Below are 23,246 nucleotides of genomic sequence, written 5' to 3' on the forward strand. Positions count from 1 at the left end.
GTGCACTGTATTATTCCCAAGTCTGATCGGCTTTTGTAGTCATGACAACAGAAGCCAATGTCAAACCTCTGCTTGCCATGGCTACGATTACTTTGTGGGGCACAAAGAAGGAACAAAGGGAGCTCCCTCTATAACACTAATAGAGGCTGCAGTCACACTAACGGCAGCATTAGGGTTAACTAAGGATCGGAGCGCAGCTCCTCCGATCGCTTCATCAACTGAAGCACCAAAGGAGGGGCAAGTAGGAGACCCCGCAACTCTATCATTCCCTAGCATCTCCGTTCAGCAGCACAATATGGGGGGGGGGGGGGGTGTTTCACGCCCCTGTGCGCCGACGGGACTTAGGAATTTTTATAGTAAAGTCAATTAGGAGCCCCTCACCTCTAGCCCATATAACGGGCTCACCTCCGTCACGCAGCAGAGTTTTTCTTAGTCCAGCTGTGTGTCGCACGGGCTCCCGCGTCTCCCGTGTAGCAGTGCTGCAGGGGGTGGGCGGCGCTCTGCGCCACCCTCACGTGGGAAATAAACCGGAAGTACACACTGTGCTTCTTCCGGTTTACTCTTTAGCTGTTTTGTCGTGCATTTTTAACTTAAAATAGCGCGATTCTTTCTAGTTTCCACTTCTTATTAGAGTAGCACTCTGTGTTGTAGCTACTATTCTAAAATCTAATTTTTTCTATCCTCCTCTTGACCCTGGGTCAAAGCCACCACCAAGAGAAAACATTTCTCTTGTAGGAAATGTGACAACCCAATTCTGGACGATTACCCTTACGCTGAGTGCAGTATCTGTAGACCCAATCCTATGGACACTGATGAACCCACAGTCAGGGACGTAGTGATTTGGGTTCAGGACTCTTAAGAAGTTAGGACAAATTAGCCTTGTCCCCATCCAAGCCTAAGAAATCCAGAAGGGTTATGGCTCCATCTCTAGGCGACGATTATACTGTACTTGATGTGGCATATCCTTCAACTGACTCTGAACAAGAAAGATTCTCAACTCACTCAGTCTGTTTCCCATTGAAAGGATTCAAAAATGTATTAAGTTAATGCAGACTGAAGGACTGCCTGAAGATGGAGAGACCCCTTCTACTTCCAAGGGTCCGAGGGTCTTCTCTTTTAATGAGACCAAAAAATCCCTTATGAAAAGAGAATTTAAAAACCCTGAGAAGGCTCCAGTTATAGCCAAGAGGTTTCGTACCTTGTTCTCCTTTTCTGAAGAGGAGACTTCTTCCTGGCTTGAGCCACCCAAGGTAGACTTCGCCGTTTCCAAATTATCTAAAAAAGGACCATTCTTCCTGCTGAGGATGGGTCTAATTTGAAAGATTCCATGGACAGACGAATGGAACTTACATTAAAAAGAGCCTATTCTACGGCCTCAGGGTTTATCTAGTGGCTGCAGCCACTCATGAAGTTTCAAGGGTTTTAAAAAGATGGCTATCACAAACCCAAGATGATATTGACTCTGGAGTCAAGAAAGACGATATCTTGGATAGCTTCAGGAAAGTCAACCAGGCCATAGATTTTTGGTTGATTCCGATGCGCAACAGATTACCCTTGCCTCTAGAGCTATGGCCCTCTCTACTGCTGCCCGTAGGGCTTTGTGGATACGCCCTTGGGGAGCAGACAATTCTTCCAAGTTTCAACTTTGTAATCTTGATTTTGTTCCAGGAAAATTATTTGGCCCTCAATTAGATGGCATTATGGAGGCTATGTCTGACTGAAAGGGACAATCCTTGCCCCTTGCAAAATCCGCTCGAAGAATTACCAGTAGAGGATACTCCCCTCCCAGATCCAGACGTGGGCATCAGAGTTACAGAGGGAGAGGTTCTAGAGGTCAAAAAAGAGGTGCTGTGTTCCTCTAATGAGGGAGAACAAGAAACTGACTTTTGATGTTTTGAGTCTGTGGGGGGCAGTCTTCATTTTTTTCTTCCTGCCTGGGAACGTTTAATTCAGGACAAGTTTGTCCTATCAATTTCAGACCGGTATTTACCGCTTCTCCATCAGTGCCCTGGAGAAAGGTTGATTTTTTTCTCCCCAGTTGAGTTCTCCAAAGAGAGAGATACTGGAGGAGTCCATTCTGGAACTTCTTGCCCAAAGAGCAGTAGGACCAGTTTCCCCTCCGAAGTAGGAAGTGGAGTGTACTCTCCCATCTCTTTAGTTCCCAAGCCATCAGGCAAAAATCGGTTGATAATAGATCTCAGATATCTAAACAGTTTATTGTCAGGAAGAAATTCAGAATGGAGACTATCCGCACAGTGAAGACAATACTTCAGCAGGGGGATTTTCTAGCATCCTTGACCTAAAGGATGCATACTTCCACATCCCCATTCACAAAAGTTTGCAGTGTGGGTTCAAGGAACCCAGTTGCATCTACAGTTTCGAGTCCTGCCCTTCGGGATCTTGACAGCCACCTTCATTTCCACGAAGGTAGGTCTCCGCCATGATGGCAGTGCTTCGTTTAAAGGGGATAAGAGTTGTCCCTTACCTGGACGATTGGCTGCTATTAGAGTCCAGAGAGTTATTGATAGAGCATATTCAGATAATTCTCAGACTTCTTCACGATCTAGGCTGGGTAGTAAATCAAAAAATTTTCTCCACCCATCCACAAGGGGATCTTTTCTTGGATTCAGAATCAACACAGATCAGATGATTCTTTATCTGTCATTGGAGAGAAAGGTCTGTCTAATAGCTGCTGTGAAACATTTACTCAGACTTCGCCAGATATCGATAAGAACCTTAATGAGGGTCCTAGGGCTCATGTCCTCTTCTATAGAGGCAGTTCCTTGGGCGCTACAGTCCGAAGTCCTCAAACAATGGAACAGATCTCTATCCAGCCTAGACAAGAAGATAAGTCTGTCAGCGTCAGTTCGAGGCTCCCTCACTTGGTGGACACGCCTACAGGATGGCGACCACTTAGGAGCCGAACTGGATCATACTTACCACCCACGCCTCAGACACCGGATGGGGAGCCCATATGCTTCAGGAAACAGTTCAGGGAACTTTGAAGCAGGCAGAAAGGATGTCGTCATCCAATGCCAGGGAACTGAGAGCCATTTATTTGGCCCTTCTACACTTTGCCCCTCTCCTCAGGGAGAAGCCAGTAAAGATCAAAACCGACAACACAGCGTTGGTATAGTACATCAACAAGCAAGGGGGCACCAGATCAGGAATCCTACTCAGAGAAGTAGACAGGATCATGTATTGGGCGGAGAACTGGTTATCACAGATATCTGCAGTTCACATCAGGGGGACACACAATGTGCTCGCAGACTGCCTATCCAGGGACACCACACTACCAGGGGAATGGTCACTAACCCCATCAGTTTTTCTCCAACTAACCGAAATGTGGGGAGTACCAGAGGTGGACTTGATGGCCACAAGAGTCAACGCGAAACTCGAGATCTATTGCTCCCTGTATCCAGAGGACAATCCGTCAGTAGTGGATGCCATGACCATTCCCATGGTTTTTAAGAAGTTGTCTCTTCATCCGTTTGAACCCATCCAGGACATTGATATAAAATTGCTTTCCTTGAAGACAGCATTTTTATTAGCCATCACCTCGGCCAAAGAGGTAGGTGAATTACAGGCTCTATCTTCTAAGGAGCCTTATACTATTTTTCTCGAGGACAAGGTCCTATTGTGATTTCTCCCTACTTTTCTACCAAAATGTGCATCCTTCCAGAACACCAACCAGCTGATTGCACTACCTACTCTTCCAGAAAATGTGGACCAACTTCTAAAGAATTTAGATGTTCGATGTCTCAAGATCTATCTTGAAAGAACACTTCCATTTAGGAAGGAGCAAAATGTATTTGTCTCTTTCCAGGGTCCTAATAAGGGCAAAAAGGCCTCTAAACCCACTATATCCAGGTGGATATCTGGCTCTATACATTTTTGTTACACTTTAGAGGGGTTAGACCCCCCTCCTTTTTGCAATGCTCATTCTACTCGGTTGGTAGGTCCATCCTGGGCAGAGAGATGTTCTGTTCCAATTAAACAGATATGTTCAGCCGGTACTTGGGCTAGTCCATCTACCTTTTTTAGGTTTTATAGAACACAGTCCAGACTGTCTGAACAGCCGAGTTTTTGTAAGTCAGTTATCAATACTGCCAAGCATTGAGACCCTCCCTATGGGGTACTCTCCTTGCTATATCCCCATATTGTGCTGCTGAACAGAGATGCTAGGGAAGATATTTGATAATTTGTTTTCCCTTAGTCTCCTTCAGCAGCACAAGACTCCCCCCCCCCCCCCCCAATACTTTATTTTTATTCTTATTTTCTACTTTATAAATATAGCTGCGTTACGGAGGTGAGCCTGTTATATGGGCTAAAGGGGAGGGGGCTCCTAATTGATTTTACTATTAAAAATCCTAAGTCCCGTTGGCGCACAGGGGCGTGAACCCCCCCCCCCCCCCCATATTGTGCTGCTGAAGGAGACTAAGGGAAGACATATTAATCAAATGATATCTTACTATTGGTCTGTCAGTACTGCCGGGCAGGGGAAGCTGCAAGTGGTCTCTAGCCGGCTTTAGGGATGGTCACCTGTGCTGCATAGCGGAGCTCATTAAACTGTCACAGCACCCGGCGGCACTGCGACACTTTATTTCAATCAGGCACAGGTATGTGGTGTTGCAGCCGGACAACCTTTTTTTTATCAGGCATATGTACCCAATTTTCAGGAAAGGGTTAATGTGAATTCTTTGAAGAGTTTTAAAATCTGATTTCATGTAAAACATTTTCTGCATACAGAACATCATTGGAGATTTTTCCGTATGTGACATTTCTGATGATTCATTAGTTTTCTTACAGTAATAAAACATTTCCCACATTCTGAACATGAATACGGCTTCTCTCCTGTGTGAATTCTCTCATGTACAACAATCTCTGATTTAGTTTTAAAACATTTCCCACATTCTGAACATGAATACGGCTTCTCTCCTGTGTGAATTCTCTTGTGAGAAATAAGACTTGCTTTTTGTGTAAAACATTTCCCACATTCCGAACATAAATATGGCTTCACACCTGTGTGAATTCTTTCATGTGTAACAAGCTGTGATTTAGTTTTAAAACATTTCCCACATTCTGAACATGAATATGGCTTCTCTCCTGTGTGAATTCTCTCATGTACAACAAGAAGTGATTTTTGTGTATAACATTTCCCACATTCTGAACATGAATATGGCTTCACTCCTGTGTGAATTCTTTCATGTGTAACAAGCTCTGATTTAGTTTTAAAACATTTCCAACATTCTGAACATGAATACGGCTTCTCTCCTGTGTGAATTCGCTCATGTTTAACTAGATCTGATTTCAAATAAAAACATTTCCCACATTCTAAACATGAATATGGCTTCACTCCTGTGTGATATCGCTCATGTTTAACAAGGTCGGATTTGCTTGCAAAACATTTCACACATTCTGAGCATGAATATGGCTTCCGCCCCGGGTGAATTTTCCTGTGACTAAAAAGATGTGCTCTTCTAGCAAACTGTTTCCCACATTCATCACAACATAAACCTTTCCCATGTTCCTGATCTGTCCTTGTGGTAACAATGTGTGGTTGGTCAGGAGAAGGTTCCTCATGATCAGGTGGATTATTATAGGATAGATCTGGATGGACATTAGGGGTAAGGAGGTCTTCTCCTGAGGAGCGCTCCATCATATCTTCATCTTCTCCTTTATCATTCAGGGATAACATGAAGTTTCCCTCAGAATTCTTACTGGGATTTTCTGTTGAGGTAAAAACGTTATTTTATTGGGCAGGAAAAACATTAAATGATTTCTTCTTGTTGAGTCACTTATTGGTTTGGGTCTAAAAACTGCATCAAAACTGCCAGAAAAACTGCATGTGTGATTCCAGCAAAGATTATCCATTATTACATACCTGGGGCAAACACCTCCTGGAATTATTATTGCATACCTGGGACAACACCTCCTGGAATTATTACATACCTGGGGTAACACCTCCTGGAATTATTACATACCTGGGGTAACACCTCCTGGAATTATTACATACCTGGGGTAACACCTCCTGGAATTTCCTCCTTCACTTCCCTCATACACGGGTGATGGCCCTCATCCTCTCTTCTTCATCCTCCACTTTATTATTAGTCAGATCTCCCACCCTGATGTGACATATAGAACAATTCACTACAATACAGCAGACAGGAGGAGCAACAGAGACCCCCAAAATCTACCCCCACATCTATGACTGCAGGACCCCCCTATAGAGATATAGGATCAGCCTCATCTACCTGATGCTTCTCTGGGACATTTCCCTCTGGACAGTCCTGGGAATACAGAGGGCGGGGACACCTCTCGGGTGATTTCTATCAATGACTCCATCTGTAGGGAACAAACAGGGAATGAATACATCAGTGCTGGATAGATTTCTATGTTACTAGGTAGTGAGAGTGATATCTATATATATATGTCTCTTCTTACCCTGTGATGTGGGGGGCCGGTGATCCTCCATCATGACTATGTCCTGGTACAGATCCTTGTGTCCTTCTACATACTCCCACTCCTCCATGGAGAAATAGACCGCCACATCCTGACACCTTATAGGAACCTGACACACAATGATACCGTCATCACCAGACCCCTCCATTACTGTATAATGTCCCAGCAGTGTCACCTCTCTAATCATCACCAGACCCCTCCATTACTGTATAATGTCCCAGCAGTGTCACCTCTCTAATCATCACCAGACCCCTCCATTACTGTATAATGTCCCAGCAGTGTCACCTCTCCAGTCATCACCAGACCCCTCCATTACTGTATAATGTCCCTGCAGTGTCACCTCTCTAATCATCACCAGACCCCTCCATTACTGTATAATGTCCCAGCAGTGTCACCTCTCTAATCATCACCAGACCCCTCCATTACTGTATAATGTCCCAGCAGTGTCACCTCTCCAGTCATCACCAGACCCCCTCCATTACTGTATAATGTCCCAGCAGTGTCACCTCTCTAATCATCACCAGACCCCTCCATTACTGTATAATGTCCCAGCAGTGTCACCTCTCCAGTCATCACCAGACCCCTCCATTACTGTATAATGTCCCTGCAGTGTCACCTCTCTAATCATCACCAGACCCCTCCATTACTGTATAATGTCCCAGCAGTGTCACCTCTCTAATCATCACCAGACCCCTCCATTACTGTATAATGTCCCAGCAGTGTCACCTCTCCAGTCATCACCAGACCCCTCCATTACTGTATAATGTCCCTGCAGTGTCACCTCTCTAATCATCACCAGACCCCTCCATTACTATATAATGACCCAGCAGTGTCACCTCTCCAGTCATCACCAGACCCCTCCATTACTATATAATGTCCCAGCAGTGTCACCTCTCCAGTCATCACCAGACCCCTCCATTACTGTATAATGTCCCAGCAGTGTCACCTCTCCAGTCATCACCAGACCCCTCCATTACTGTATAATGTCCCAGCAGTGTCACCTCTCCAGTCATCACCAGACCCCTCCATTACTGTATAATGTCCCAGCAGTGTCACCTCTCCAGTCATCACCAGACCCCTCCATTACTGTATAATGTCCAGCAGGGTCACCTCTCCAGTCAGCAGCTCAGTGATCCTGTGGATGAGTTCTAGGATCTTCTCCTCATGTATCAGTGAGTGAGGTGGAGGCTCCGTGTTGGGGCCCCGGGCCCTGCTCTGTACTACTGACTCATGGAGATGGCTGCTGGGGGCCACACACTCCCCCCATGTCTTCTTCACTATGGTGTAATCCTGTGTATGGAGAGAGACAATGAGGGGACTGACCCCAGTATTTCTCCCTCACTACAAAGAGGAGATTGTGCCCCCTGTATAGAGCTCTAGTGAGCACATCTGGAATACTGCGGTCAGTTCTGGAGACCTCACCTACAAAGAGACATCCAGAACATAGAGCGGCTCCAAAGATGGGGTAAAACAATGGCGGAAATGTAGATGGGGGGACAACAATGGTGGAAATGTAGATGGGGACAACAATGGCGGAAATGTAGATGGGGGACAACAATGGTGGAAATGTAGATGGGGACAACAATGGTGGAAATGTAGATGGGTCACCTCACCTCTCCGGTCAGCAGGTGGAGGATCTCCAAGGTGAAGTGTAATATTCTCTTAGTCATCTCATTCCTGTCCTTGTCCATCCTTGGGGGATCATTCAGGAGAAGAGGAGACAACTGGGTCAGCTGGAGGGGAAGAGGAGGAGCCTGAATCACAGAACCAGCGACACAATGTAACAAACCCTCCTCATGTAATCTCCTTACTACTGGGTGACACACTGTAACAAACCCCCTCCCATGTAATCTCCTCACTACTGGGGTGACACACTGTAACAAACCTCCTCCTCATGTAATCTCCTTACTACTGGGGTGACACACTGTAACAAACCCCCTCCCATGTAATCTCCTCACTACTGGGGTGACACACTGTAACAAACCTCCTCCTCATGTAATCTCCTTACTACTGGGGTGACACACTGTAACAAACCTCCTCCTCATGTAATCTCCTTACTACTGGGGCGACACACTGTAACAAACCTCCTCCTCATGTAATCTCCTTACTACTGGGGTGACACACTGTAACAAACTCCTCCTCATGTAATCTCCTTACTACTGGGGTGACACACTGTAACAAACCTCCTCCTCATGTAATCTCCTTACTACTGGGTGACACACTGTAACAAACCTCCTCCTCATGTAATCTCCTTACTACTGGGGCGACACACTGTAACAAACCTCCTCCTCATGTAATCTCCTTACTACTGGGGCGACACACTGTAACAAACCCCCTCCTCATGTAATCTCCTTACTACTGGGGCGACACACTGTAACAAACCCCCTCCTCATGTAATCTCCTTACTACTGGGGTGACACACTGTAACAAACCTCCTCCTCATGTAATCTCCTTACTACTGGGGTGACACACTGTAACAAACCCCCTCCTCATGTAATCTCCTTACTACTGGGGTGACACACTGTAACAAACCTCCTCCTCATGTAATCTTCTTACTACTGGGGCGACACACTGTAACAAACCTCCTCCTCATGTAATCTCCTTACTACTGGGGCGACACACTGTAACAAACCTCCTCCTCATGTAATCTCCTTACTACTGGGGTGACACACTGTAACAAACCTCCTCCTCATGTAATCTCCTTACTACTGGGGTGACACACTGTAACAAACCTCCTCCTCATGTAATCTCCTTACTACTGGGGTGACACACTGTAACAAACCCCCTCCCATGTAATCTCCTCACTACTGGGGTGACACACTGTAACAAACCTCCTCCTCATGTAATCTCCTCACTACTGGGGTGACACACTGTAACAAACCCCCCTCCCATGTAATCTCCTCACTACTGGGGTGACACACTGTAACAAACCTCCTCCTCATGTAATCTCCTTACTACTGGGGTGACACACTGTAACAAACCTCCTCCTCATGTAATCTCCTTACTACTGGGGCGACACACTGTAACAAACCTCCTCCTCATGTAATCTCCTTACTACTGGGGCGACACACTGTAACAAACCTCCTCCTCATGTAATCTCCTTACTACTGGGGTGACACACTGTAACAAACCTCCTCCTCATGTAATCTCCTTACTACTGGGGTGACACACTGTAACAAACCTCCTCCTCATGTAATCTCCTTACTACTGGGGTGACACACTGTAACAAACCTCCTCCTCATGTAATCTCCTTACTACTGGGGTGACACACTGTAACAAACCTCCTCCTCATGTAATCTCCTTACTACTGGGGTGACACACTGTAACAAACCTCCTCCTCATGTAATCTCCTTACTACTGGGGTGACACACTGTAACAAACCTCCTCCTCATGTAATCTCCTTACTACTGGGGTGACACACTGTAACAAACCTCCCTCCTCATGTAATCTCCTTACTACTGGGGCGACACACTGTAACAAACCTCCTCCTCATGTAATCTCCTTACTACTGGGGTGACACACTGTAACAAACCCCCTCCCTCATGTAATCTCCTTACTACTGGGGCGACACACTGTAACAAACCCCCCTCCTCATGTAATCTCCTTACTACTGGGGTGACACACTGTAACAAACCTCCTCCTCATGTAATCTCCTTACTACTGGGGTGACACACTGTAACAAACCCCCTCCTCATGTAATCTCCTTACTACTGGGGTGACACACTGTAACAAACCTCCTCCTCATGTAATCTTCCTTACTACTGGGGTGACACACTGTAACAAACCTCCTCCTCATGTAATCTCCTTACTACTGGGGCGACACACTGTAACAAACCTCCTCCTCATGTAATCTCCTTACTACTGGGGTGACACACTGTAACAAACCCCCTCCTCATGTAATCTCCTCTCTACTGGGGTGACACTGTAACAAACCTCCTCCTCATGTAATCTCCTTACTACTGGGGTGACACACTGTAACAAACCTCCTCCTCATGTAATCTCCTTACCACCATATGCTCGTCCAAGACCTGTTCTGTATCTTCTAGAGCAGTGGTCTTCAACCTGCAGACCTCCAGATGTTGCAAAACTACAACTCCCAGCATGCTCGGACAGCCGCTGGCTGTCCCGGTGCAGTGCCATAGAATGAGATGCTCCGCCTCCATCACGTCCTATTGGCTCACGATTGTCACGTGACATATTTAACCATCACGCATCGATGCGCACAGCAGTCTCAGTTTGGCTATCACAGGGGTGAGGATCTCCTATCTCTTCTCCCTGTGATAGCGGAAGCTGCACGGAGCTCACATGGGCGATTCTATCGGGTCACAGAAGCTCATACGGCTCATATACATTTACTCTTTTATTACATTTACTGTTTTATTACATTTACTGTTTTATAGATCCACAGCCCTATACTCGATAGTGCTGTCAGTGTGCCTCCCGCCAGCGCTAACTACACCCCACGCCCGCAGCTCTACTCCCCGTCCCCCGTTAACGCTCAGGGAGCGGGGAACAGAAAGTAGAGAGCATCGAGTGCAGGGTAAAGTAGTACTGGCGCATGCACATGCGGCTAAATCAGTAATGCGCATGCGCAGCTTCAGCTATCACAGGGAGAAGAGAAAGGAGATCCTCACCCTGTGATAGCCAAACTGAGACTGCTGTGCGCATCGAAGCGTGATGGTTAAATATGTCACGTGACAAGTGTGAGCCAATAGGATGTGATGGAGGCGAGCATCTGATTCTATGGCAAATCTCATTCTATGGCAAGTGCACTGGGCATGCTGGGAGTTGTAGTTTTGCAACATCTGGAGGTCCGCAGGTTGAAGATCACTGTTCTAGATGGTGGAGGTGTAGGACCTGTGATGATGTCACAATCATGTGACCAGTACATGTGGGGGCGGAGCTCAGCAAGATAGAGGAAATTGTGGAGAAGGACCTGTGAGGATGATCATGTGACTGGAAAGGGCGGAGCTTAGAAATAGATGAAGACAAAGGTAGAGTCTAAATCCTAATCAGCTAAAGGACCCTGCTCCAGAGCATTACAGCAACCCCCCCCCCCCTGCAGAGCATTACAGCAAACCCCCCCCCCTGCAGAGCATTACAGCAAACCCCCCCCCCCTGCAGAGCATTACAGCAAACCCCCCCCCTGCAGAGCATTACAGCAAACCCCCCCCTGCAGAGCATTACAGCAAACCCCCCCCCCTGCAGAGCATTACAGCAAACCCCCCCCCCTGCAGAGCATTACAGCAAACCCCCCCCCCCTGCAGAGCATTACAGCAAACCCCCCCCCCTGCAGAGCATTACAGCAGACCCCCCCCCCCTGCAGAGCATTACAGCAGACACCCCCCCCCTGCAGAGCATTACAGCAGACCCCCCCCCCCCTGCAGAGCATTACAGCAAACCCCCCCCCTGCAGAGCATTACAGCAAACCCCCCCCCCGCAGAGCATTACAGCAACCCCCCCGGCCCCCGCAGAGCATTACAGCAACCCCCCCCCCGCAGAGCATTACAGCAACCCCCCCCCCGCAGAGCATTACAGCAAAACCCCCCCCCCCCCGCAGAGCATTACAGCAAACCCCCCCCCCGCAGAGCATTACAGCAAACCCCCCCCCCCGCAGAGCGTTACAAGCAAACCCCCCCCCGCAGAGCGTTACAGCAAACCCCCCCCCCGCAGAGCGTTACAGCAAACCCCCCCCCCCGCAGAGCGTTACAGCAGACCCCCCCCCCCCCGCAGAGCATTACAGCAGACCCCCCGCAGAGCATTACAGCAGACCCCCCGCAGAGCATTACAGCAAACCCCCCCCCGCAGAGCATTACAGCAGACCCCCCCTGCACAGCATTACAGCAGACCCCCCCCTGCACAGCATTACAGCAGACCCCCCTGCAGAGCATTGACAGCAGACCCCCCCTGCAGAGCATTACAGCAGACCCCCCCTGCAGAGCATTACAGCAGACCCACCCCTGCAGAGCATTACATCAGACCCCCCTGCAGAGCATTACAGCAGACCCCCTGCAGAGCATTACAGCAGACCCCCCTGCAGAGCATTACAGCAGACCCCCCCTGCAGAGCATTACAGCAGACCCACCCCTGCAGAGCATTACATCAGACCCCCCCTGCAGAGCATTACAGCAGACCCCCCTGCAGAGCATTACAGCAGACCCCCTGCAGAGCATTACAGCAGACCCCCCCCCTGCAGAGCATTACAGCAGACCCCCCCCCTGCAGAGCATTACAGCAGACCCCCCTGCAGAGCATTACAGCAGACCCCCCTGCAGAGCATTACAGCAGACCCCCCCTGCAGAGCATTACAGCAGACCCCCCTGCAGAGCATTACAGCAGACCCCCCTGCAGAGCATTACAGCAGACCCCCCCTGCAGAGCATTACAGCAGACCCCCCCTGCAGAGCATTACAGCAGACCCCCCCCCTGCAGAGCATTACAGCAGACCCCCCCCTGCAGAGCATTACAGCAGACCCCCCCTGCAGAGCATTACAGCAGACCCCCCCCTGCAGAGCATTACAGCAGACCCCCTGCAGAGCATTACAGCAGACCCCCCTGCAGAGCATTACAGCAGACCCCCCTGCAGAGCATTACAGCAGACCCCCCCTGCAGAGCATTACAGCAGACCCCCCCCTGCAGAGCATTACAGCAGACCCCCCCTGCAGAGCATTACAGCAGACCCCCCCCTGCAGAGCATTACAGCAGACCCCCCCCCTGCAGAGCATTACAGCAGACCCCCCCCTGCAGAGCATTACAGCAGACCACTCCTAATCCCGGGAAAATAAACTGATCTCCTTACAGCCTCGCGCTATAACAGAAGACCTGACCCGCAGCACCTCACCAGCAACACAGACCGGGAAATCCTTGCTGCAGGCTCCACACTGGCTCCGCCTACTGGTCCGGTCACATGGCCATGACATCATCACAGGTCCTTTAGCTGGCTAGGAAATAGCATCTACCGGAAGGGGAAATAATGGGGGGAGGAGGGGAAATAATGGGAAGGGGGAAAATAATGGGGGAGAAGTGGGAAAATAATGGGGGGGAGGGGAGGGGAGGGGAGGGGGGAAATAATAGGGGGGGGGGGGGAGGGGGGAAATAATGGGAAGGGGGGGAATAATGGGGGGGGGGGAGGAGGGGGGAATAATGGGGGGGGGAGGGGAAATAAGGGGGGGGGAGGGGAGGTTTATTATAATGAGGACACAGACAATTTTATTTTTGTGTTTTTTTGTTTTTCCTCCTCCCCTTCCTATAGCTCTTTTATATTTCCCGCACAGACAAATATGAGGGATTAGTGTGAAGGATAACTTGTTATCCTGTATTTGTGGGAGGGGTGGAGTGTACATAAAAGCCCTCACTGTTGGCGGGATGTAGGCGTCACAGGGGGGAGATATAGGCGTCACAGGGGGGATGTAGGCGTCACAGGGGGGATGTAGGCGTCACAGGGGGGATGTAGGCGTCACAGGGGGGATGTAGGCGTCACAGGGGGGATGTAGGCGTCACAGGGGGGGATGTAGGCGTCACAGGGGGGATGTAGGCGTCACAGGGGGGATGTAGGCGTCACAGGGGGGATGTAGGCGTCACAGGCGGGATGTAGGCGTCACAGGCGGGATGTAGGCGTCACAGGCGGGATGTAGGCGTCACAGGGGGGATGTAGGCGTCACAGGGGGATGTAGGCGTCACAGGCGGGATGTAGGCGTCACAGGCGGGATGTAGGCGTCACAGGGGGGATGTAGGCGTCACAGGGGGGATGTAGGCGTCACAGGGGGGGATGTAGGCGTCACAGGGGGGATGTAGGCGTCACAGGCGGGATGTAGGCGTCACAGGGGGGATGTAGGCGTCACAGGCGGGATGTAGGCGTCACAGGCGGGATGTAGGCGTCACAGGGGGGATGTAGGCGTCACAGGGGGGATGTAGGCGTCACAGGGGGGATGTAGGCGTCACAGGCGGGAATGTAGGCGTCACAGGCGGGATGTAGGCGTCACAGGCGGGATGTAGGCGTCACAGGCGGGATGTAGGCGTCACAGGCGGGATGTACGCGTCACAGGCGGAAGAAAGCATCACAGGCAGGATGTAGGCGTCACAGGCGGAAGGAAGCGTCACAGCCAGGATGTAGGCGTCACAGGCGGAAGGAAGCGTCACAGCCAGGATGTAGGCGTCACAGGCGGGATGTAGGCGTCACAGGCGGAAGGAAGCGTCACAGGCAGGATGTAGGCGTCACAGGCGGAAGGAAGCGTCACAGCCAGGATGTAGGCGTCACAGGGGGGATGTAGGCATCACAGGCGGAAGGAAGCGTCACAGGTGGGATGTAGGCATCACAGGCAAGATGTAGGCATCACAGGGGGGATGTAGGCGTCACAGGGGGATGTAGGCATCACAGGCGGGATGTAGGCATCACAGGCGGGATGTAGGCGTCACAGGGGGGATGTAGGCGTCACAGGGGGGTTGTACGCATCACAGGCGGGATGTAGGCGTCACAGGCGGGATGTACACGTCACAGGCGGGTTGTAGGTGTCACAGGCGGAAGGAAGCGTCACAGGCAGGATGTAGGTGTCACAGGCGGGATGTAGGCATCATAGGCGGAAGGAAGTGTCACAGGCGGGATGTAGGCGTCACAGGCAGGATGTAGGCGTCACAGGCGGGATGTAGGCGTCACAGGGGGGATGTAGGCGTCACAGGCGGGATGTAGGCGTCACAGGCGGGATGTAGGCGTCACAGGCGGGATGTAGGCGTCACAGGCGGGATGTAGGCGTCACAGGCGGGATGTACGCGTCACAGGCGGAAGAAAGCATCACAGGCAGGATGTAGGTGTCACAGGCGGAAGGAAGCGTCACAGCCAGGATGTAGGCGTCACAGGCGGAAGGAAGCGTCACAGCCAGGATGTAGGCGGTCACAGGCGGGATGTAGGCGTCACAGGCGGAAGGAAGCGTCACAGGCAGGATGTAGGCGTCACAGGCGGAAGGAAGCGTCACAGCCAGGATGTAGGCGTCACAGGCGGAAGGAAGCGTCACAGGCGGGATGTACGCGTCACACGCGGAAGGAAGCGTCACAGGCAGGATGTAGGCGTCACAGGCGGGATGTAGGCATCACAGGCGGGATGTAGGCGTCACAGGCGGAAGGAAGCGTCACAGGCAGGATGTAGGCGTCACAGGCGGGATGTAGGCGTCACAGGCGGAAGGAAGGGTCACAGGCGGGATGTAGGCGTCACAGACGGGATGTAGGCGTCACAGGCGGGATGTAGGCGTCACAGGCGGGATGTAGGCGTCACAGGCGAGATGTACGCGTCACAGGCGGAAGGAAGCGTCACAGGCGGAAGGAAGCGTCACAGGCGGGATGTAGGCGTCACAGGCGGGATGTAGGCGTCACAGGCGGAAGGAAGCGTCACAGCCAGGATGTAGGCGTCACAGGGGGGATGTAGGCATCACAGGCGGAAGGAAGCGTCACAGGTGGGATGTAGGCGTCACAGGCAAGATGTAGGCATCACTGGGGGGATGTAGGCGTCACAGGGGGATGTAGGCATCACAGGCGGGATGTAGGCGTCACAGGCGGGATGTAGGCGTCACAGGGGGGATGTAGGCGTCACAGGGGGGATGTACGCATCACAGGCGGGATGTAGGCGTCACAGGCGGGATGTACACGTCACAGGCGGGTTGTAGGTGTCACAGGCGGAAGGAAGCGTCACAGGCAGGATGTAGGTGTCACAGGCGGGATGTAGGCATCATAGGCGGAAGGAAGTGTCACAGGCGGGATGTAGGCGTCACAGGCGGGATGTAGGCGTCACAGGCGGGATGTAGGCGTCACAGGCGGGATGTAGGCGTCACAGGCGGGATGTAGGCGTCACAGGCGGGATGTACGCGTCACAGGCGGGATGTACGCGTCACACGCGGAAGGAAGCGTCACAGGCAGGATGTAGGCGTCACAGGCGGGATGTAGGCATCACAGGCGAGATGTAGGCGTCACAGGCGGAAGGAAGCGTCACAGGCAGGATGTAGGCGTCACAGGCGGGATGTAGGCGTCACAGGCGGAAGGAAGGGTCACAGGCGGGATGTAGGCGTCACAGGCGGGATGTAGGCGTCACAGGCGGGATGTAGGCGTCACAGCGGGATGTACGCGTCACAGGCGGAAGGAAGCGTCACAGGCGGAAGGAAGCGTCCACAGGCGGATGTAGGCGTCACAGGCGGGATGTAGGCGTCACAGGCGGATGTAGGCGTCACAGGCGGAAGGAAGCGTCACAGGCGGGATGTAGGCGTCACAGGGGGGATGTAGGCGTCACAGGCGGGATGTACGACGTCACAGGCGGGATGTAGGCGTCACAGGCGGAAGAAAGCATCACAGGCAGTGATGTAGGCGTCACAGGCGGGAAGGAAGCGTCACAGCCAGGATGTAGGCGTCACAGGCGGGATGTAGGCGTCACAGGCGGAAGGAAGCGTCACAGGCAGGATGTAGGCGTCACAGGCGGAAGGAAGCGTCACAGCCAGGATGTAGGCGTCACAGGGGGGATGTAGGCATCACAGGCGGAAGGAAGCGTCACAGGTGGGATGTAGGCGTCACAGGCAAGGATGTAGGCATCACAGGGGGGATGTAGGCGTCACAGGGGGATGTTAGGCATCACAGGCGGGGATGTAGGGCGTCACAGGCGGGATGTAGGCGTCACAGGGGGGATGTAGGCGTCACAGGCGGGATGTACGCATCACAGGCGGGATGTAGGCGTCACAGGCGGGATGTACACGTCACAGGCGGGGTTGTAGTGTCACAGGCGGAAGGAAGCGTCACAGGCAGGATGTAGGTGTCACAGGCGGGATGTAGGCATCATAGGCGGAAGGAAGTGTCACAGGCGGGATGTAGGCGTCACAGGCGGGATGTAGGCGTCACAGGCGGGATGTAGGCGTCACAGGCGGGATGTAGGCGTCACAGGCGGGATGTACGCGTCACAGGCGGGATGTACGCGTCACAGGCGGGATGTACGCGTCACACGCGGAAGGAAGCGTCACAGGCAGGATGTAGGCGTCACAGGCGGGATGTAGGCATCACAGGCGGGATGTAGGCGTCACAGGCGGAAGGAAGCGTCACAGGCAGGATGTAGGCGTCACAGGCGGGATGTAGGCGTCACAGGCGGAAGGAAGGGTCACAGGCGGGATGTAGGCGTCACAGGCGGGATGTAGGCGTCACAGGCGGGATGTAGGCGTCACAGGCGGGATGTAGGCGTCACAGGCGGGATGTACGCGTCACAGGCGGAAGGAAGCGTCACAGGCGGAAGGAAGCGTCACAGGCGGGATGTAGGCGTCACAGGCGGGATGTAGGCGTCACAGGCGGGATGTAGGCGTCACAGGCGGAAGGAAGCGTCACAGGCGGGATGTAGGCGTCACAGGCGGGATGTAGGCGTCACAGGCGGGATGTAGGCGTCACAGGCGGGATGTAGGCGTCACAGGCGGGATGTACGCGTCACAGGCGGGATGTACGCGTCACAGGCGGAAGGAAGCGTCACAGGCGGAAGGAAGCGTCACAGGCAGGATGTAGGCGTCACAGGCGGGATGTAGGCGTCACAGGCGGGATGTAGGCGTCACAGGCGGGATGTAGGCGTCACAGGCGGAAGGAAGCGTCACAGGCAGGATGTAGGCGTCACAGGCGGGATGTAGGCGTCACAGGCGGGATGTAGGCGTCACAGGTGGAAGGAAGCGTCACAGGCGGGATGTAGGCATCACAGGCGGGATGTAGGCGTCACAGGCGGGATGGGGGAGGGGAAATAATGGAATGGGGGGAATGTGACGCGTACATCCTGCCTGTGACGCTTCCTTCCGCCTGTGACGCCTACATCCCGCCTGTGATGTAGGCGTCACAGGCGGAATGTAGGCGTCACAGGCGGAAGGAAGAGTCACAGGCAGGATGTAGGCGTCACAGGCGGGATGTATGCGTCACAGGCGGGATGTAGGCGTCACAGGTAGAAGGAAGCGTCACAGGCGGGATGTGCACGTCACAGGCGGGATGTAGGCGTCACAGGCGGGATGTAGGCGTCACAGGCGGAAGGAAGAATCACAGGCAGGATGTAGGCGTCACAGGCGGGATGTAGGCGTCACAGGCGGAAGGAAGCGTCACAGGCAGGATGTAGGCGTCACAGGCGGGATGTAGGCGTCATAGGCGGTATGTTTTGTAACTTTTGGGGGTTTCCATTTCTGCGCAGTACATTTTTCGGTAAAAATGACCCCTTCTCTTTATTCTGTAGGTCCATACGATTATAATGATCCCCCGACTTATATAGGTTTGATTTTGTCGCACTTCTGGAAAAAAATCATAACTACATGCAGGAAAATGTATACGTTTAAAATTGTCATCTTCTGACCTCTATAACTTTTTTATTTTTCCGTGTATGGGGCGGTATGAGGACTCATTTTTTGCGCCATGATCTGAAGTTTTTAACGGTACCATTTTTGCATTGATAGGACTTATTGACTTTTTATTCATATTTTCATTTTTTTTGCGCGCACAGCCATTGACCGAGCGGTTTAATTAACGATATATTTTTATAATTCGGACGTTTCCACACGCCGTGATACCATACAGTGGTCCCTCAACATATGATATTAATTGGTTCCAGGAGAACCATCATATGTTGAAACCATCATATATCGAGTACATATGTCTATGTAAAATTGGTAATTGGTTCTGGGGCCTCGGAACCATTGTATGTTGAATACATATCTCTATGGGAAACTGCTAATTGGTTCTGGGATGACCATTGTATGTGCAGTGTATGGGGAGTGTTTAACAAACCAGGGTGCCTCCAGCTGTTGCACAACTACAACTCCCAGCATGCATGTACAGCCATTGACTGTTTGGGCATGCTGGGAGTTATAGTTTTGCAACAGCTGGAGGCACACTGATAGGGAAACATTGATGTATGGGGTGTATAGTGTGTCTATGTATTGTATGTGATGTGTGACATCGCATACAGTACTGTACAGTTCTTTATATACCTTCAGGGGGGACAGAATGTCCTCCATTACGATCCTGCCGACTACAGCTCTATAGGAAAGGAAGGGGAGGGCAGCCAGCAGCTCATTGGATGCCTGCAGCAAGATGCTGCAGGCTATTGGCTATGGCTGCACTGGGGGCGGGGCTTACACGGAGCTCACAGAGGAAGCCTGTATGAGTTAGCAGGACAGCATGTGAGTAACAGGAGGCAGAATGGGGCACACGGGGACATTATACAACTATCTGTGAGTTGCTGAAGTTGTCAGCGCTGTCAGATAGCTGTTTGTATGATGGCCCCGACACACAGCAGCATCATATGTCGAGGCTGCCTTCAACATACGATGGGCTCTGAGAGGCCATCATATGTTGAAATGATCATATGTCGAGGCCATCATAAGTCGAGGGGTCACTGTATATGTTTATTTTTATTTTCATTTACACTTTTTTTTTTTATGGGAAAAGGCGGGTGATTCAAACTTTTATTAGGGAAGGGGTTAAATGATTTTTTTTTTTTTTGCAGTGTCATAGCTCCCATAGGGTACTATAACACTGCACACACTGATCTCTTATACTGATCATTATTATCCCATAGGGACCTATAACACTGCACACACTGATCTCTTATACTGATCATTATTATCCCATAGGGACCTATAACACTGCACACACTGATCTCTTATACTGATCATTATTATCCCATAAGGACCTATAACACTGCACACACTGATCTCTTATACTGATCATTATTATCCCATAGGGACCTATAACAATGCACACACTGATCTCTTATACTGATCATTATTATCCCATAGGGACCTATAACACTGTACACACTGATCATTGTTATCCCATAGGGACCTATAACACTGCCCACACTGATCATTATTATCCTATAGGGACCTATAACACTGCACACACTGATCTCTTATACTGATCATTATTATCCCATAGGGACCTATAACACTGCACACACTGATCATTGTTATCCCATAGGGACCTATAACACTGCACACACTGATCATTATTATCCCATAGGGACCTATAACACTGCACACACTGATCTCTTATACTGATCATTGGTATCCCATAGGGACCTATAACACTGCACACACTGATCTCTTATACTGATCATTGTTATCCCATAGGGACCTATAACACTGCACACACTGTTCTCTTATACTGATCATTATTATCCCATAGGGACCTATAACACTGTACACACTGATCATTGTTATCCCATAGGGACCTATAACACTGCCCACACTGATCATTATTATCCTATAGGGACCTATAACACTGCACACACTGATCTCTTATACTGATCATTATTATCCCATAGGGACCTATAACACTGCACACACTGATCTCTTATACTGATCATTATTATCCCATAAGGACCTATAACACTGCACACACTGATCTCTTATACTGATCATTATTATCCCATAGGGACCTGTAACATTGCACACACTGATCTCTTATACTGATCATTATTATCCCATAGGGACCTATAACACTGTACACACTGATCATTGTTATCCCATAGGGACCTATAACACTGCCCACACTGATCATTATTATCCTATAGGGACCTATAACACTGCACACACTGATCTCTTATACTGATCATTATTATCCCATAGGGACCTATAACACTGCACACACTGATCATTGTTATCCCATAGGGACCTATAACACTGCACACACTGATCATTATTATCCCATAGGGACCTATAACACTGCACACACCGATCTCTTATACTGATCATTGGTATCCCATAGGGACCTATAACACTGCACACACTGATCTCTTATACTGATCATTGTTATCCCATAGGGACCTATAACACTGCACACACTGATCTCTTATACTGATCATTGTTATCCCATAGGGACCTATAACACTGCACACACTGATCTTTCACATTGATCACTGGTTTTTCATAGGAAACCAGTGATCGGTGATTCTGCCGCTTGACTGCTCATGTCTGGATCTCAGGCACTGAGCAGTCATTCGGCGATCGGACAGCGAGGAGGCAGGTAGGGACCCTTCTGCTGTCCTGTAAGCTGTTCGGGATGCCGTGATTTCGCCGCGGCTATCCCGAACAGCCCACTGAGCTAACCGGCATGGTTTCAGTTTCACTTTAGACGCGTCGTTCAAGCATTGATCACTGTGCCGCGCGCTATTAGCCACGGGTCCCGGCCGTTGTTAGAGGCCGGGCCCAACCCGCTATGACGCCGTGGCCCCGCGTTATAGATCGGGAGCGGACACATGACGTTCCAGTACGTCATGTGTCCTTAAGGGGTTAAATAAAATGTTAAAAAAAAACAAAATAATCATATGTGGTACCGACGCGTGCGTAAATGTCAGAACTAATATAATACACAGTCGATGGCGTACAAGTAAAAAAAAGTACAAAATTGTGTTGTTTTTTTTTTGCTCATTTCATACGCCATAAAAAAAATGTATACATAGTCCCATAAAAATAAAAATGGTGCAGCTAAAAACTACAGATCACGGTGCAAAAAATGACCCTCATGCGGAAGAAAAAAAAAAGTCATAGGGGTCAGAAGATGACAATTTTAAACATTCTAATTTTGGTGCATGTAGTTATAATTTTTTTAAAGTAGTAAAATAAAATAAAACCTATATAAATTGGGTATTTTTGTAACCGTATGGACCTACAGAATTTATAGAAGGTGTAATTTTTACCTATTATGGCGCTGTTTAAAAATGGAAGCCCCCAAAAGTTACAAAATGGCGTTTTTTTTTCAATTTCACCCCAGAAATATTTTTTTTTTGTTTTGCCGTAGATTTTGTTTTTTATTAAATGCTTACAAAGTACAACTGGTGACACAAAAAGACCAAGCCCTCGTATGGGTCTGTAGGCGCAAAACTGAAAGCGTTATGAATGAGGAAAAAACGAAAGTGAAGCAAAAATGAAGAAAAAAATAAACCTGGTCCTTAACCCCTTAAGGACGCAGCTCATTTTTCACCTTAAAGGGGAACTCCGGTGGTCAACGTGTTTTTCCGTTTTTGACTTACCCTATTTGTTTTGTTTAATTTCTATTCTTGTTGTTTAGCCGACTCTATTTCCGTTCTTTGTTGTCTTTTTATCCCCCACTTTGTTTTCCTATCTTTGCTTCTATTTCCTGTTTCTTGCTGTGCTGAAAACTACAAATCCCAGCATGCCACATGCCGTGCTGGTTTGGGACGGCTCCTTTTTGTTTGTTCCACCCTTAACCCACCCTACTATTTTCCTGGGTCGGCCCCTTATACACAGCACACTAATATATATCAGCCCTGGTTGGGATACACTCTCATACACACACAAAAGGGACTACAACTCCCAGCATGTGTCATTCAGGAGTCTTCAGTCTGTGGTATAACACCAGCATGCTGCCTCTGTAGTCTCCTGGGGGTTGTAGTTCACCAACACCTATATTGTATATCTGTAGTCTCCTGGGGGTTGTAGTTCACCACACCTCCATAGGGCATACACCAGTGTTTCCCAACCAGGGTGCCTCAAGCTGTTGCAAAACTACAACTCCCAGGAATGCTGGGAGTTGTAGCTTTACAACAGCTGGAGGCACACTGGTTTGGACACACTGGTGTAACATGATGTGTATGCTGAATAGGCTAGGACAGTGTTTCCCAACCAGTGTGCCTCCAGCTGTTGCAAATCTACAACTCCCAGAATGCCCAAAGTCTGTCCAGGCATGCTGGGAGTTGTAGTTTTGATACAGCTATAGGCAGACTGGTTTGTAAACACTAGCATACACACACATAACAGGGACTACAACTCCCAGCATGTGTCAT

At 50.0% G+C, this 23,246-nt stretch overlaps 3 protein-coding genes across 4 annotated transcripts in view; 1 reads left to right on the plus strand and 2 right to left on the minus strand.

Annotated features, from left to right (window-relative positions):
• Positions 1-6,067, minus strand: part of LOC130299635 (zinc finger protein 420-like) — a 41,186-nt gene extending 35,119 nt beyond the window's left edge. Inside the window, exons 1-4 of the mRNA XM_056551481.1 lie at positions 6,017-6,067; positions 4,773-5,730; positions 2,708-2,835; positions 1,199-1,275 (exon numbers count right to left, since the gene is read on the minus strand). Coding sequence (XP_056407456.1) covers positions 1,199-1,275; positions 2,708-2,835; positions 4,773-5,730; positions 6,017-6,059 — 1,206 coding nt within the window. The 5' untranslated portion in view covers positions 6,060-6,067. The remainder of the gene's footprint in view (positions 1-1,198; positions 1,276-2,707; positions 2,836-4,772; positions 5,731-6,016) is intronic.
• Positions 1-23,246, minus strand: part of LOC130306231 (uncharacterized) — an 870,792-nt gene that overhangs the window by 691,706 nt on the left and 155,840 nt on the right. The gene's annotated exons all lie outside the window — the stretch shown is intronic.
• Positions 1-23,246, plus strand: part of LOC130277291 (zinc finger protein 345-like) — a 304,690-nt gene that overhangs the window by 217,325 nt on the left and 64,119 nt on the right. The gene's annotated exons all lie outside the window — the stretch shown is intronic.

The sequence above is a fragment of the Hyla sarda genome, chromosome 1 (genome assembly GCF_029499605.1).
Source record: "Hyla sarda isolate aHylSar1 chromosome 1, aHylSar1.hap1, whole genome shotgun sequence".
Taxonomy (NCBI): Eukaryota; Metazoa; Chordata; class Amphibia; order Anura; family Hylidae; genus Hyla; species Hyla sarda.